At 32.8% G+C, this 17,308-nt stretch overlaps 3 protein-coding genes across 7 annotated transcripts; 2 read left to right on the top strand and 1 right to left on the bottom strand.

Annotated features, from left to right (window-relative positions):
* Positions 1 to 6,370: 6,370 nt before the first annotated feature.
* On the top strand, positions 6,371 to 9,706 carry AOX2 (alternative oxidase 2). The gene is made up of 4 exons (XM_012229199.4): positions 6,371 to 6,927; positions 7,005 to 7,133; positions 8,198 to 8,686; positions 9,394 to 9,706. Exons 1-4 carry the CDS (start codon positions 6,565 to 6,567, stop codon positions 9,451 to 9,453), a joined length of 1,041 nt encoding a protein of 346 aa, XP_012084589.1. The 5' UTR covers positions 6,371 to 6,564; the 3' UTR covers positions 9,454 to 9,706.
* Positions 9,707 to 10,791: 1,085 nt separating this feature from the next.
* Positions 10,792 to 12,007, bottom strand: LOC105643956 (uncharacterized). Of its 2 annotated transcripts, none has more exons than XM_012229198.4 (3): positions 11,873 to 12,007; positions 11,334 to 11,456; positions 10,792 to 11,251 (listed from the first exon to the last, which is right to left on the bottom strand). In XM_012229198.4, exons 1-3 carry the CDS (start codon positions 11,987 to 11,989, stop codon positions 10,892 to 10,894), a joined length of 600 nt encoding a protein of 199 aa, XP_012084588.1. In that variant the 5' UTR covers positions 11,990 to 12,007; the 3' UTR covers positions 10,792 to 10,891. The 2 variants fall into 2 exon arrangements, with proteins under 2 accessions (XP_012084588.1, XP_089581411.1); XM_089725285.1 differs by having other exon boundaries at positions 11,334 to 11,583; positions 11,873 to 12,004.
* A 167-nt stretch (positions 12,008 to 12,174) lies between these two features.
* On the top strand, positions 12,175 to 16,966 carry LOC105643955 (putative disease resistance RPP13-like protein 1). Of its 4 annotated transcripts, XM_020683185.3 has the most exons (3): positions 12,175 to 12,314; positions 12,648 to 13,286; positions 13,554 to 16,966. In XM_020683185.3, exons 1-3 carry the CDS (start codon positions 12,269 to 12,271, stop codon positions 16,739 to 16,741), a joined length of 3,873 nt encoding a protein of 1,290 aa, XP_020538844.1. In that variant the 5' UTR covers positions 12,175 to 12,268; the 3' UTR covers positions 16,742 to 16,966. The 4 variants fall into 4 exon arrangements, with proteins under 4 accessions (XP_020538844.1, XP_012084587.1, XP_020538843.1 ...); XM_012229197.4 differs by having other exon boundaries at positions 12,648 to 16,966; XM_020683184.3 differs by lacking the exon at positions 12,175 to 12,314 and adding an exon at positions 12,460 to 12,536 and having other exon boundaries at positions 12,648 to 16,966.
* Positions 16,967 to 17,308: the final 342 nt, after the last annotated feature.

Raw genomic sequence — 17,308 nt, 5'->3', positions numbered from 1 at the left:
CAGAAAACTTGTCTTATTCTTTAGTCTTCTTAAATTCATAATGCAAGCTTACTTTAGAATCATACTTAAACATAATTACTTAACATAGACAATTTCTTATCATATGAAATCATACATGTAAGCTTACTTTAGAACTTAAGTAACTCATATACTTAAACATAATTACTCAATATAGGAAATTTATCATAAATTCCTTTTCTTTTAAAACTTTCTTATTCAAAATTCAATGCACATACACTTTAAATACCCATTTCTTTGTTAAAACTCTAAATATATAAAAGTTATCAAATAATCATATTTATATCATATATATAAAATAATTAAGTAAGCTTTACTACACTAAGGTGGTACCAAGGGGAGGAATTTCCTTCTCCAATCAAGCATGCTAACACAACTCTTATGCACAAAAGTATCAATTTCAACCCTCATCATGCATTATCTAAACCAATTCCACACTTTTTCAATTTATATCCATTTCAACATATCCACTACAACACTTGTCAAACTTATTGTCAAGTAAATGCTAAACCATACAAATAATCAAGAGAACTTCATCACACATGATTTATACATACTTTTATCCAAATAAACCTATGATTTAAGACATAGAAAATTTCCAGCATTAATATAATCTTGACCTTTGCTGGGTTTTTAAGACATAACTTAAGTTTTGTGTCTCCAAATTGAGTGATTTTTGATTCATTAGAAAGCTAAGACAAAATACTACAAATGTTATGAAGGGACCATAACCCAGATAAATCTGCAAGATAGGCAAAATAAGCTAGGAACACAGACTGATAGTCCAGACCGGATTCAGCAGAACCAAGTCCAATGTTTATTGAATTTCTCCGTAACCAGACACTCAAATTAAACCAATCCAACACCAGGGCAATCTCAAGACACAGGGTAACAAATCTCATGAAGAGCTCAACACCTAATCTTGCCATTATGGTGGTCAAAATAGTCACTCAATCTATTGCTGCATGTGGTACGTTACAACAGAGTCAGTTTAGGTGTTTTAGTCATAAGTTGAGCTATATATATCAAAATTGGACACAAGAGGATGGGTTGAAAAGCTAAGAAATATACCTACAACTTTTATGAAGGACTCAAATACAGAGGGAAAATAAAACGAATAGAAAAATAGTCCTTAAACACACCCATTAACATTTTGTCCTAATTTCAGCTTACTTAAATCATATACAAGGTAGAGATTTCTACCACATACTCAATACTCATCAAATATCATCTTAAAATCACAAATCCTCAAAGAATAACAAGAAAACTTAAGGCCTTATTCATCAATAGGTTCTGCCACTCTTGGAGGATGAAGAAGAAAATGTTTTCCTCATCAATTCAACATATAAGCATGCTTAGAAATTTCCCAAGAACACATGTATACCACCAAAATTCAATAATCAAATTATTTCATATAAAATTTCCAATTTTCACAAAATAGTATAAACTTCACAAAATCAAAAATTTAAACAAGGTAAGAGGATTTATGAACACTTATCTTAAACATAAGCTCTAACAAGCTTAAATAAGACTCTTGATGCCTTAATTTTCCCTTGTCTTTGGTAGGAAGTTATCCACCCTTTGTCCTCCAAATTACTTGAAATTATTCACCAAATATCATTTCTCAAGCTTTAATCTCAAAGATTGATTAATTAGATCAAGTTGAATGGTGTCAAATTGGTGGATTTAGTGAGTATAAGTGAAGAAAACAAAGAGAAGAGAAAGAGAGGCTCAAGTTAAAATGGAGGAGAAGAAGAAAGAAGTTCACGTTAGATGGATAGGAAGAGGAAGAAAACATGTTGCTCAAATAATGGAGTTGACTAAAGGGTAATTTGGTCCTTTCACCAAAATTGGATGGCTAGGATTGAGCAATGTAATTCAATCTAATGGCTACAAATATTCTCCAAATTAAATTCCTTCAAAATATTATTTATCTCCATAAAAATTCTTAAATTTAATCCTTAAAAATAATTCCTCTAATTTCCTTAATTAATATAACACCATCTCAAATTTATTCCATAAAAATAATTTCTCTAATTTCTTTAATTAATATAACAACATAATTCACTATTCACTAATTCTCTAATTTCTCAAAAAAAAATATTCATTACTTACTTTCTACCCATAAAAATAATGTATACATACTCCAAAAATATTAAAGAAAATATTAAACATACATAGTAATTTTTCCGGACAAAAATAATATTTATTCTCGGACCGATGATACTATTCACAGACCGGTAACTTACTATTTCAGACACAGAAAAAATGGGGCGTTACACATCGAGTCTTGTCGAGCTTTTATATAAACATATATGTAATATCTATTTTAGACTTACTCGAACCTCGAGTTGAGTCTGAGCTCATAATTTTTTGAGTTAAACTCGAGCCGATAGCCTAAAACTTTTAGGCTTGTTGATTTTCAAGCCGAGCTTTGAGCCTAACAGGTTCGAGCTTGACTCGGCTTAGCTCGACTTCTTTATGCCCCTAATATTAACTACATTTTGCTTTTTATAATCAATTGCTAATTAATTCCTATTTATATTATATATTTGAATTATGTTAACCTGATAAAAATATTGTATTTTTCTGTCTGTTTCAAAATATAAGTCATTTAAGGTTTTTGCATAAGAATTAATGAAATAATTAACTTTTTTAGATTATAACAAAATCAATGGTAATTTGATCAAATTATCATTTATCTCAAAACTAAAAGTTATTCATGAAAATATTTATTGTATTTAATGTAAATAAAGATAATATTGAAAAGCATAATATATTACTCTTTAGGCTCCGTTTATTTTTGGAAAATAACTTGTTGAAAAATAATTTGTAGGAAAATATTTTTCAAAATAAAAGTTACTCATGAAAAATATTTATTGTATTTAATGTAAATAAAGATAATATTGAAAAGCATAATTTATTACTCCTTAGGCTCCGTTTATTCTTGGAAAATAACTTATTGAAAAATAATTTGCAGGAAAATATTTTTCACGAAAAATATTTTACAGGAAAACACATTATTTTTCAACGTTTGGCTTTACATAAAACATTATTAGAAAATATTTTTCAACATTTGATATAACATTAAAAATTTTAATTTTCCATCATATAAATATTATATTATTCATAAGCCATCTATGTTAAAGATAAATTTAATTAGATTTTCTATTCAAAAGGTATTCTCATAGTATAAATACTATAATGATGATTAATTTAGTCTAATAATATGATTTAATTTTTTTAATTAAATTACTTAACAATACAATGTATATCATGTAAGATAATTTAACAATATATACGTATTATAATTACTTTAAAATATATTGGTAAAATATATATTTTAAATGGTATAAGCTTTAACATATTTTAAAAAAATATTGTTAAAGTAATTTAATGATTATTTTAAAATAATCATGTTGAATGATATGGACCTATCAATAAATTATTTTAAATATTTCTTCCAAAAAAAAGCCATTTGACACATTTCTTACACTTTCAAAGAGACTGCGTGGATTGTTAATTAGTACACCAAAAAGACTGGTTTTAGATTATGAAATAAGTTAGGAAAAATGTTTTCCCATGTAAATAAGGGTAAGTCATTTTCTTTAATTGCTAACTTATTTTCCAATGACCAACTTATTTTTCTTAACTTATTTTCTTTTAATGTTCCAAATAATAAAAAATTATAAAAAATAATTTCAAGCAAATTATTTTATAGAAACAAACGGAGCTTTAAAATACTCAAAACGACTTATATTTTGAAATAAAAATAATTACCCAAAAACAACTTATATTTTGATAAAAAAAGAGTATTTTAAATTATTTTTATATGTGATTAATCTATAATTAATTAAAGATAACAAATAACTATTAAATGTTATAAGAAATTAACTAATATTTTGTATTATATAACATATTAAAATAGAAAATAATATATTTTACCTTAAAAAGTAAATTATATTATAAAAATAATTATACTCTTAAGAATCGTTTTTCACCTCAACATATATTCATCAACTAATCATTGTTAGTAATCAGACATCAACAATTACTATTAATTATTCTATTTATTCAAAAACATAAATCCTTTAAAATTATTACATAATAGTTAAAAAAAAATAATTCTCCTAAATTAAAATAAAATATTTTTTCCTATACTTTATTTAGCATATTATGATATTATATGTTGTAAAAAAGTGCAGTTGAGCTGGCTTACGGCTTACCATGAGCCTGCTTTATTGTTTGTTTGATAAAGGTACTTTAAAAAACGCAATCAGGTAGCCCACAAAAACCTTTCTCACAAAAATTAAAAAATAAATCAATTATACTTGGCTGCCAAGGAGACAACTCTTGTCCTACGTGCCGCCAAGAACTGGCTGCGCATTTTTTTATTATTTACTTTTAATTTTAATTTTTTATTTAAAATAAATAAATTTCATAAAATTTTATTTATAAGTTAAAATTTTTATTTTAGTACAAAGTAGTAATAACTTTTACTGTCGAGACCTCTCCCTTCCTATATTTTTTACGAGAAGTAGGAAGATCAATCAGACCACACATGATTGACACTTTATAATCATTTTTATTGTTTTGATTATTTCAAAATATTATTTTTATTAGTTATAGTATTTGAAAAGGTAATCTATATAATTTTTATAGATTCAAAGAGTATTTGACGATTAACGTTTCATAATAATATTTTTAGATTAACATTTCACAATAATTAATATATAATTAAATAATCATTTTTAACGAATATTTTCACTTTAACCCACTGTATAAATAGCTAATTGCTAAAATAAAAAAATTAAAATTTATGAATTTAAATATAAATAAACTAAATTTTGTAAAAAATGTGAAATTTCTAAAATTTATAAAGTTAAATAATCTAAAATTCTGCTTGCTTCTAAAATTATTATGCTAATGTTATTTAAAAAAAATAAAATCAAATAAATCTCCACTTTAAATTTTATTTCAATTATTAAAATTTTTATTTATTGTTAAAATTCACATCCTAAATTTATTTTTTAAACAATTTCGCACGGTTCTTGCTTTTTTATATTTTTCTTTTAAGCAATTTTTTGTTTTTTCAGTTGACCTTGTAATTCAAGTTCAAATTCTCCTTTCCAACCAATAAACAATAGGGAAACCAGTTAACGCCTACACGTGTCTCTTCCACTAAGAAAGATCAACGACCAATCAGTTGCTGAGTTGTGTGCTTTAGAGTTGCCACAAAGTAGGGGAAAATGTCAACAGACATGTAATTCCGTACAAAGGGAAAGGGTGTTCCTGTCCTTTTCGATGGTAAGTAAAGATCTCCTACTACGGAAGCTATTTATACTTTTCAATTTAATCATAATCCGTCAACGTGTCAAAAATTAGCTTTTCTTGACCTCAAATAGTTCGTTGGGAAGATTACAGAAGCTCCTCAACAAGTCAAAATAGCAAAATTTGACGAGAGCCTATTTTTTGAATCAAATTGCTAATAATGGTTAACCGTATTAGCAAAATTTTAGAATTTTTTTTTCACGATAGAAAACTATTTATTACGTAAAAATTATACTATACATTTCGTTCGGTTGATTTAATTATTAATCTTATAAAATTAATATAAATAGAAATTTATTCCTCATTATAACTTAGATCATGAATTCAATTCTCTACAACGTAAATTCTCTCCAATTATTCCCTTTGCCTCAAAGGGCGAGCAAGTGATTAGTTAGATTTGTGAACTATTAAAATTGACACAGACTTGGACACATTTTGCAAGTATAAAAAAAAATCTTTTGCTAAACATTTTAATTTAATAGATTTACTTAATCAAATTAAATAGAGTGATACAATGATTTCTAAGGTATTAATATGAAAAACTGACTTTTGCTAACAACAAATTAAGTATTTAACTAAAATAATATTTCAAATAAAAGTCTTCTTTAACCTATATATATATATATATATATATATATAAAATTAAAAAATTAAAAAATTGTATATAATTTAATAGAATGCTGGTGAATGATTTTGGCCCCAATGGTGAATGGTAGCTAAAAAATTGAAATATTTAGGCTAAAATTGAAAAACAGTAGAAGTTTAGGAGTTTTTAGTATTTTTTTTGAGAAGTCGAATTTTTAGAAACTTTTTAATAAAAAATATTAATCTTATCAATAATATTTGATTAATTGAGCGACTGTCTGATGAATTGTATATTGCATCACACAGAATCGATTTCTCTAGACAACCGCCAACCTGCAGCCAGTACTCCGGAAATCTCACGTTTCCTTGGAAACCAAAATCCAATCAATCGCACCTTACGACAAGAAGAATGTTCCTAAGCATCAAACGATCTCAACCGTCAAAATTTTCCTTGCAGCCCAAGCACTGATAAACCCGCGAAACACGATATGACCATCCCTTCCTTTTTCGTGATTTCCCTTCCTTCTCGTCCTCATAAAACCTCAACAAAGACACCTCTAAACCCCTGCATAGAGAAAGTCATCAAAGAAGAAGAAGAAGAAGAAAAGCCCAAACCCTAAAGCAACGAAAATGAATTACTTGGTGCGGAGGACGGTGGTGCGAGGCTTGCTGATCAATGGTGGCAGTGGTGGCAGGTACATTTCGACGGTGACGGCGGTTGGTGCTGTGAAGCCGGTGGAGGCATGGAAGGAGTTAAGGAACCAAAACGGTGCGTCTTTTGGAGTGTTTTACTGGAGAAGGATGATGAGCTCTGCGGCGGAGACAGCGGTGGCTGAGAAGGAGAATAAGGAGAAGGCGGTGGGGAAATCGGCGGAGAAAGGAGTAGAATATGTGAAGACGAGTGATGGTGCGGTGGTTTCGAGCTACTGGGGGATTTCAAGGCCTAAGATTGTGAGAGAAGATGGGACTGAATGGCCATGGAATTGCTTTATGGTATGTGTTTCTTGATGTTTAGAAATGATTAATTTGTGCTTAAACTATGACTAACCGTCGATTTTCTGATCGTGTAGCCATGGGAAACTTACAAGTCAAATACATCGATAGATCTGAGTAAGCATCATGTGCCGAAGACCTTCCTTGATAAGGTTGCGTACAGGACAGTGAAGCTCCTTCGAATTCCAACGGATATATTTTTTCAGGTTCGTCGTCTTCTTCTTCTGAATATTGATAAGTTTAGTTTGGAATTAGAATTTTATCGTGCAAGGAAACTTACTGTTTAGAAAAATGTAGATCGTTTTCCGGTGATGAGTAGAATTTTCGGCTTAAAATTCAGATGGATCAGGGGGTTTAGAATTTTGGAGTTATTGACATTACAGGGAAGCAATTGTGTATGTTATGTTTCCGATGTTCAGGGGCTTACTCCTCAACGGTTCAAGGGCTGGTTTCTCTAATTTTAGATTCAATTTCAAAAAATTAATGGGTCGGTATTTTCAAATTTACATCTTAAAGTCAGCGGATGAGAAATTTCTTTGATGTCTACGGCTAAAATGATTAATGATGGATAGAATTGCCTCATACTTCATTATTATAGGAATTTTTGCATTTTCTGGTTCTGTATTAGCATCACTTTGAAAATTCTTTGGAAGGGAAAATGATCAGTTGTGCAGAGAGATCTTTAAAAGGGACATTTTTATAAATTTTAAGATATTAATGGGATATTATTTGATTCTTTAGCAGAATTTATGTATCTAATTGTCTAGATCCTGTATTTGATTATACCCTTTTGATGACAGATTCCCTTAGGATTTTTATTTTACTGATTTTTCTCGTGAAATGGATAATAACTAATGCCCCTGCATCTTGATTATTTGTACGGGGAAGGAATATAATATCAAGAAATTGTTTCCCCTTCTTTTTTGAATCTCCATCCCTTTTTTTTTTTTTTTTTTTTTGATGAAATGGATAATAACTAATGCCCCTGCATCTTGATTATTTGTACGGGGAAGGAATATAATATCAAGAAATTGTTTCCCCTTCTTTTTTGAATCTCCACCCCTTTTTTTTTTTTTTTTTGATGAAAATTTGCTTTGAAATATTGCATAATTGTGCCGAAATGCATTTCTGGGCATAGACAGCCTTCTACACCTTCAGTTATTCAGTTTTCCTAGGGATAGACCATACATTTTAATCAAACATCTTGGAAGTATGCCTGGCTTTCAATAATGTTTTCTTGATCGCTCTGTGTTTGTGAATGGTATTGCAGAGACGGTATGGGTGTCGTGCCATGATGTTGGAAACTGTGGCTGCTGTTCCTGGTATGGTTGGAGGGATGTTGCTGCACCTGAGGTCTCTCCGCAGGTTCCAGCAAAGTGGTGGTTGGATTAAAGCCCTGCTTGAGGAAGCAGAGAATGAGAGGATGCACCTAATGACAATGGTTGAGCTTGTTCAGCCTAGATGGTACGAGAGGTTGCTGGTTCTTGCAGTGCAGGGTGTATTCTTCAATGCTTACTTTGTGCTTTATCTGCTCTCTCCCAAACTGGCTCATAGAATTACTGGGTATTTGGAGGAAGAAGCCATACACTCATATACAGAGTTTCTGAAAGATATCAAAGATGGTAAAATTGAAAATGTTCCAGCTCCTGCTATTGCCATAGACTACTGGAGACTGCCAAAGGATGCAACTTTGGAGGATGTTATAACTGTGATCCGTGCTGATGAAGCTCACCATCGTGATGTTAACCACTTTGCTTCTGTGAGTATCACTTGCTCTTCTATTGATACTTTTTAAATTTCACATCAGTAAAATGCTCTTAATTTAGTTCTACTAGCATGGGGCATGATATTAACAACGTTATGAGGAAAAATCGATTCCAACTATTATTTTTATTAGCTACAGAAATATATGCATGAAATTAGTTATGATGCATGTTCTGTGCTTGATTGGATAGTAATTGAGGTTCAGTAACCAGCATCTTTATTTCCTTTAATGAAGCCTATGTTCTACTTTGAGAAAATAGATAATTAGGTAGTTAAATTGATTTTGAGGAAAACATGGTAATTAGCATCATTCTCAATCATGGGAGCAGGGCTAATGGAAAAATTGGTTCTTTTTTGCCTTTGTGTGAGAAGGAAGTAGCTGAGGAAGATAACCAAAGTTCTTGTTGTTTAAATAATTATGCTAGTAGTAAAGTACAGAGGGGATTTGTTATGAATAAATAACTCTCAATATGATGCACAATAATAATATAAAAGAAAAACTAAGCAATACAAGAGCATTAGACTAGAAATTTCAATTCTATAATACAAATCCTCCCATTCTTCATTTGTTTAATGGTTCTGAGTCTTAAACTTTGTTTTTTTTTTTATGTCACTTTCCAGCCTTGATGATTATATATAGTTTTGCTTTTGCTTTAATATACTCACCATGAAATTTCATTAAACCCTGTACTTGCCATGCAGGATATTCATTATCAGGGTAAGGAATTGAGAGAGGCACCAGCCCCTCTTGGTTATCACTGAGAGGAAGACAGACAGGACACTCTTTCGGTTATCCCTCAAACTTTGTTTCCACTTGAAAAGTTTTCTAAGGTAGATATAAAGATTAATGTGTCACTTGTATATGCTGAAAACCGCAATCTATTGGAAGATGGACTTATGTTTCAATTTGTATGTAGTCTTGGTTATGATTGTATTTAACCTCTACTTTTTGACTTGGGAGTTTCTGTTTGGAACTGACCTTTCTAAAAGCATCCTTTTTGAAGTTTTTACAACATTTTCCTTCCTCCAAACTTAATGCAAAATAATTACCATTTGATTTGACAGTTAATTACATATTAACCCATTTCTTTTTGGGATCTTGCTAAGATAAAAAGATTAGATTCCTGTACTGACTTCCTTGGGTTAATTTGACCAAATCAATGCAACTTGTTCTACTAATGCCTTTGCTCTCTCTGTTGGGACCATATCGGTTACCTTAACAGCCTGTTTGGAACCGCGTGAAAGGAGGTAAAATTTAGAAGGAAGGTTAAAATCTCTCGTTTGGGACTACGTTGGAAAATAGTGAGGGAAGGAAAATAGCATTAATTTTTCTCTGGGGCCCACCAATTTAACATTGAAAACGCAACGGAAAAATTCATATTTAAAATTGGGATTTATTCCTCTCCATTTGTTTCTTTCAATGATGACATTTAATTTTAATTTGTATTTATTTCCTTTAGTGGGTTGTTCCGCTTTTGATGGGCTTTCAAATTGTTATAACAGTTATTCACAGTGTATAATGTAGAAAATTCTTTGTAAATAATATCGAATAAAAAAAAAAAAAGATAAATGTACTCATTTCAACTTCCTAAAATATAAAGAAAACTGTTAGCTTTTATCAACAGTATGAGAATATCATCCATTATAATTGTTTAATAATGGGACTGTCTAATTCTAATTGTTTAATTTAAAATTAACAAATTATAGAACAAAAATCTGCATTGCTATTTTATTTTATTTCATAAACTGAGTTAATAAATTATAAACTTATTAATTTTATAAAAATAATATTTATATTACATATAGGGTAAAAATGTAAATTTTACAATAATACTGTAAATTTTACAATAATTTTCTTTTCTTCATAATTTGTTCCTTTTCAAACAAGTGAAAATAATTTAATTTCCTTCCAATCCAAAACAAAGTGAAAAACGAGAAGAGAAAGTGAACAGGACAATCCTTATCCTCCCTTGTTTCCCTTGGTTTCTTTCGTCTCCTCCCGAACATAGTGTAAATGATTTGGTCCTAATTGCTGTCTACCACTACCATATTCAATATATATATATATATATATATTCTTTTGAACAATAGAAGCGGCTATTTAAGACTACAACATCTACAATTTTGATTGAGATTATGAGGATGAGACACACTGGCAATCGCTATAGGCTCCGAAGAGAAACTATTACTCATAAATTAACTATCTTGAAGAATGCATACCACTCGGTGAGTTTAGTTGACCAAAGGTACCAGTGGTACAAAAGTTTCTATGTTGCTTGTCATTGTCAAGCGAACCAGACTTCAGTTTCACATCATCTTCTTGAAAATAACCAGATTTTGAATACTTACTTGAGCTTCTTCTCTTCTTTTCAATTGCTTCGGCAGGGTACAGGTCAGAAGCAATGGAAATTGGATTCTTGAATGTCACACAAGCCTTCTTGTAATTTGGTTTAGCAACTAAACGACCGCCTCTCCTCTTCTTCTTACCTTCCATGTTTAGCGTCCTCACTTTTTCAACTTCAAAGCCATATATTGATTCCAACACCTTCTTGATCTGAACCTGTTAAATCACATTTTAGACATTTTAAGGGAATTATATATTTATTGGAGAAGAAGAAGATTGTCAACTTCTTGCCAAGTACCTTTGACACAGAAGGAATCGTTTTGAATGAAATTTCTTTGATGTTGTCAAAGGAGGAAGGCATCAGAAGCTTCATAGGGAGATCTGCAAGTTCCCTTCCCATCTTATTTATCTGGTTTAATCTCTTCAAATAGCACAAGCTTCTTTTTCAGATGATAAAGTATTCAAATTTCTTAACTCAGATAACAGAACTGCACTAACTAGTGAGCCAAGGTTTATTCAGTAACGGCAAAACAATGATTTGAATTTTCCTGATAGAGAAAATGTCAAATTACATACAAAGAACACAAGAAAATAACCAAAAAAAAAAGCAGCAATGGAAACAAAAATTCCACTACAATGGTTATAAGAATCAGTAATTACCCACATGACAAATAAAGGTAAAGATTTGGAAGTTAATTTCTTTTTCAATGATCAGGTAATTTCTGCTATTTCAGAAATAAATAATCTTAATTAACCACAGGAAAATGGGAAATTTTTGTAAACGAAGTTTTGTTAAGAATCAAACACAGCATTTGTTAATGAAGTTGACAAACTCACAAGCAGTTGTAGCTTTCTGAAAGCGACGCCGTGGCCGTGGGGTAGAGCAGAATAAAGATCATTAAGGTTGCAGGGAGGGTCTTTTTGAAGTTCTAGGATTTGTATATGGTTTACCATGATCCAATAACCCGGATCCAAATTTTTAACGATTCGGTCCACCGTTATAATCTAACCGGCTAAAAGCATCCGTTTTCATCATCTTCAATGATGGCAATTCTATAATGTCGTCGTTGTTCTTGCCTATAAACTCAAAACGCGGCGCTTTTTTCATCTGGTCGGAAACGACCTTCCGACTGGAAAACCTCTATTCACCGTCTGAAAAATGGTGGCTTCAATTAATAAGGAAGCAAAAGCTCATAGAGAAGAAGATCAGTAAGAAGAAGAGGAAATCAAGAAATGACGCTAGAGAAGGCTAAACACCATCAAAAAGAGCCTCCAACAAGTAAAAACTCTGTCATTTTCCATTCATTTTAAAAAAATTTTTTTTTTTAGTCAAAGTCAAAATACTGCACTTCTTGTCTAACGTGTAACGAGCGACTCTAAAGTAATCACATGACTGTTTAAATTATAAATTGAGAAGTTTCTCTGTAAATGATATATTGACTAAACTGAAGGCTTGACACCAATGAAAGGTCTAAAACTTGGGTTCTGGTAGAAAATAATGGTATTATCTTTTCACCTAAACTCTCTCTTGATTTGGTAAAAGTTCTCTCTTTCTCCCAAATCTTTCCTTGAACACTTTGTTTGGCTGATAATTGATTTGTTGTAATGGAAGCTGTGACTACCATTGGAGGCGCTATACTTTCGGCTTCTTTGCAAGGCCTGTTTGACAAGTTGTCTTCCCATGACTTGCTCAAGTATGCAAGCCAAGGCAAAGTGCGGGCTGAAATAGAGAAGTGGGAAAGCATGTTGAAGATAATTTATTCTGTGCTTGATGATGCAGAGGAGAAGCAGATGACTAATGGGTTCGTGAAAATCTGGGTAACTGAGCTTAGAGATTTGGCTTATGATGTGGAGGATGTGCTTGATGAATTTGCTACTGAGGTTTTGCGACGAAGGTTGATGGCAGAACCTCTGGCTATGACATGTAAGGTGCATAAACTTGTCCCTACTTGTATTTATGGAGTGAATCGAAGCAGAGTCAAGTTCAATGGTAAGCTGCTTTCCAAGATGGAGGCGATTACTGCCAGATTAGAGAAGATCACAGCTGCAAAACGTGACCTGGATCTAAGAGAGAGTGTTGGAGGGAGGAGCAGCAGTGTGAGAGAGAGACAGCCGACAACTTCATTGGTGAATGAAGCAAAAATTTATGGAAGAGAAGATGATCAGAAGGCAATACTTGAACTATTAAAGGGTAAAGAAAGCGGTGGTGAAGACATCTGTGTTATTCCTATAACTGGAATGGGAGGTATAGGTAAGACAACTCTTGCTCAACTCATCTTTAATAATGCCACTTTGGAGTTTGATTTGAAGGCTTGGGTGTCAGTGGGTGAACATTTTGATGTTATTGAAGTAACAAAAACAATTTTGCATTCTGAGAGTTATGATGCTAAGGATTTAGATTCTCTTCAAGTAAAATTAAAGGAGAATTTGTCAGGAAAGAAATTTTTGATTGTCTTAGATGATGTTTGGAGTGAGAATTATGATGATTGGACTCTCTTTTGCGGTCCTTTTGAAGCAGGGGCACCAGGAAGCAGATTCATTGTTACAACTCGGAATCAAGGTGTTTCATTAATGATGGGTAATGTTCCAGCTTATACTTTAAAGGCCTTGTCTCATGATGATTGTCTGGCTGTGTTTGCACAACATGCTTTGGGGACGACAAATTTTGCAGCACACTCACATTTGGAAGAAATAGGAAAAGCAATTGTTAGAAGGTGTCAAGGATTGCCTTTGGCTGCTAAGGCCCTTGGAGGCCTTTTACGAGGTAAATTGAGTCATGATGCGTGGGGAAAAGTCTTGAACAGCAATATATGGGATTTACCTCAGGAGAAAAGTGGTATTCTTCCAGCCTTAAGGTTGAGCTACCACCATCTCCCATCTCATCTGAAACGATGCTTTGCATACTGTGCAATATTTCCAAAGGACTACAAATTTGACGAAAAAGAGTTGGTTTTACTTTGGATGGCGGAGGGATTTTTGCAACAATCAAAGGACACAAAGTCAACTGAGGACTTGGGTCTTGAATATTTTCGTGACTTGTTTTCCAGATCATTTTTTCAACAGTCAAGTAGCAACAAATCACAATATGTAATGCATGACTTGATAAGAAACCTGGCTCGATCTGTCAATGAAGAAGTATGTTTTCATCTGGATGATAAGCTAGAGGTTGTAAAATCAAATGCAAAGGTGCGCCATTCATCGTTTTCTCATCACGTCTGTGACATCTCACAAAGATTTGAGGTCTTCCATGAAATGAAGAGCTTGCGTACATTCTTGGCATTACCAATCCTACCATCACACTATTACCAATTAACTAGTAAGGTGTTGCATGACTTGTTGCCAAAATTAAGAAGCTTAACGGTTCTATCATTGGCTGGTTATTGTTTTGAGGAATTGCCAAGTTCTATTGGTGCCTTAAAGCATTTGCGGTACCTTAATCTGTCTTTTACTGAAGTTACAAAGTTACCTGAATCCTCCTGCAAGCTCTTCAACCTTCAGACTTTGAAATTACGTGGGTGCCAAAAACTTGTTAAGTTGCCTATAGGTATTAGTGAACTAATAAATTTGCAATACCTTGACATAAGTGATACAAATAGTTTGCACGAGATGCCACCACATATAGGCAATTTAACAAATTTGCACATTTTGCCTAAGTTTATCGTTGGAAAAGGCTGCGGGTTTGGAATAACAGAGTTGATGAAATTATGTCATCTACAAGAGGGGCTTCATATTACAGGATTGCATAACGTGGTACATGTTCGAGATTCAGAACTCATCAAGCTGAAGGAGAAGAAAGGCATTAATGCATTAACCTTGGAATGGATTGATAACTTACATGGTTTGCAAAATGAAAGGGATGAACTGCAGGTCCTCAACTCTTTACAGCCTCCTCAAAGTCTGGAAAAGCTTTCTATTAAATTCTACAGTGGAACAAAATTCCCATTTTGGATAGGAGATCCCAAATTCATTAATATGACATGTCTAGAGCTTTGCTATTGTCGTAAAATCACCTCTCTACCAGCACTTGGGCAACTACCTTTGCTTAAAAAGTTAAACATAGTAGGAATGGTTGGAATAAAAGAAGTAGGTAATGAGTTCCATGGGAATGTTTCTCCTTCTATTGAAGCCTTTCCATCTCTAGAGACTCTAACCATGAAGAACATGGCAGGGTGGGAGCAATGGTCTAGCAAAGAAGCTGGACGAACATTTATGAATTTGCGCAAACTTACAATGAGAAATTGTCCAAAGTTGGTCGGAAAACTACCCAGGTTCCTTCCTTCTTTGGAGATACTTAATATTTGTGATTGCCCACAATTAGGAGAGCTACCTGATGTCCTTCCATCTCTCCGCAAATTGATCATTGAAAATTGTCAAGAGCTGGTTCTGCGAAGTGCAAATGATCTATTTTCCCTCACTACTTTAAAGATTAGGAGAATTTCAAGCCTTGTAAGTTTAGATGAAATGCCTATACTGGCTTTGGTTGCACTTGAAGATTTGGAGATTGCAGATTGTCGTGAATTAATGTTCTTGTGGCATGATGGAAGTAACGTAAACAGATTCACTAGTCTGAGACGTTTATATATCCAAAACTGTAAGCAGCTTGTGTCATTGATAGAGGGAGAGGAAGGTCTTTTGCCTTGCAATCTTGAAGTTTTGATCATAAAAAAGTGTCAAAATCTGGAAAAGCTGCCAAATGGGCTGCACAACCTCACATCTCTTGGAGTTTTGAGAATCCAGAGTTGTCCAAAACTTGCATCTTTTCCAGCAGCAGGTTTGCCATACTTTCTCAGACATTTCACAATTAGAGATTGCAATTCTTTGTTGTCTGTACCGAAGGGCATTATACGTCATGCAACTGATAAAAATGAGACGTCTCATCTTAAGAAGCTGGCTATTGAAGGATGTCCATCACTTGCTTCCTTTGAGATTGGTGAGCTCTGCAATTCACTCAGAACTCTTACAATTTGTTTTTGCACAAACAAATTGTTAGAGTTGCAACATGATAGGTTTTCACATCTCACTTATTTAGAACTAAAAGATTGTCATGACTTAGAGCGGTTCCCAGGAGGGGGTTTGGCAATCCCAACTCTCATCTATCTTACAATTTCAAGGTGCAAGAATTTGAAATGTCTGCCCAAGGAGATGCAGGACCTGATGTGTCTTTTGTATTTTGAAATATATGATTGTGGAAATTTATTGTCTTTTCCAGAAGGAGGTTTGCCACCAAACTTAACTACACTTCGAATAAGGGAATGTAAGAATTTGAGCCAGCCCATGTCAGAGTGGGGACTACATAAACTCACCTCTCTTAAACGACTCTCAATCAAAGGCACAAGTCCTAGTACAGATGTTGATTTCTTTCCAGATAAAGATGGTCTACTGCTTCCTGCTTCTCTAACCTTGCTTTGGATAGATGGACTGAAGAATTTGAAATGCATATCCAGTGGCCTCCAAAGCCTCACCTCTCTTGAAAATTTATGGATTTGGAATTGCCCTAAAATATGTTCCTTACCGAAGGAGGGTCTACCTACCACCCTTGGGTTCCTGGAAATCTTGTGTTGCCCTATTCTAAAACAAAGGTGCTTAAGAGGGAAAGGAGATTATTGGCCTGTCATTGCTCACATCCCTTGTGTTATCACAGAATCTGAGACCTTAAACCCATTGTTTATGTCAAATTACTTGGTAAAAACTTGGGGTCACGCCTAACAGCCACAACAACAACAGTATGCTTTGTTCAAGTAATTTTCCTTTTTCTTATTGTTTTTATTTCACATATTACTGGACCAGTACCTGGGAATCTAAGGAAAATAGTTTTTTTGTTGTACCTTTGATTGCTTTATTTTCCTATGTCGCACCATGTGGTACAATGATAAAAAGACAAAATGTACAGTTCCAGGTTCTAAACTGTAGTTTATTAGTATTTTTTTCTAATATGCTTGTTCTTTTCTTTTCTTTTCTTTTCTTTTCTTTCTTTTTTTTTTTCTTTTGTGCTGGTGTTTTGGGTTTCCTGTTGAATCGAGAGCGTCTAAGGGCTTGTCAAAGTTATTTTCCAACATTGCAGTGCTTGGATAATAGTGTTTCACTTTTGAAGCCTGTAAAACTAGCAGAATCATCAAGCAACAATTGAGGAACTCAAGAAGGCAATGAATGTAGATTTCTAAAGCTACAGTTGAGGAATTTCTATAGTTCTAAATTTCAATATAAGACAATTATAAACTATTCATATACTTGATGATTGCAATGTCGACAGCAGTTGTGGCATTGTTGATTTAC

The sequence above is a fragment of the Jatropha curcas genome, chromosome 8 (assembly GCF_041381405.1).
Source record: "Jatropha curcas cultivar XTBG-Jc1 chromosome 8, XTBG_Jcur_1.0, whole genome shotgun sequence".
NCBI lineage: Eukaryota > Viridiplantae > Streptophyta > Magnoliopsida > Malpighiales > Euphorbiaceae > Jatropha > Jatropha curcas.
Note: the sequence above shows the minus strand (reverse complement) of the source record. Positions and strands in the feature narration are given on the sequence as shown.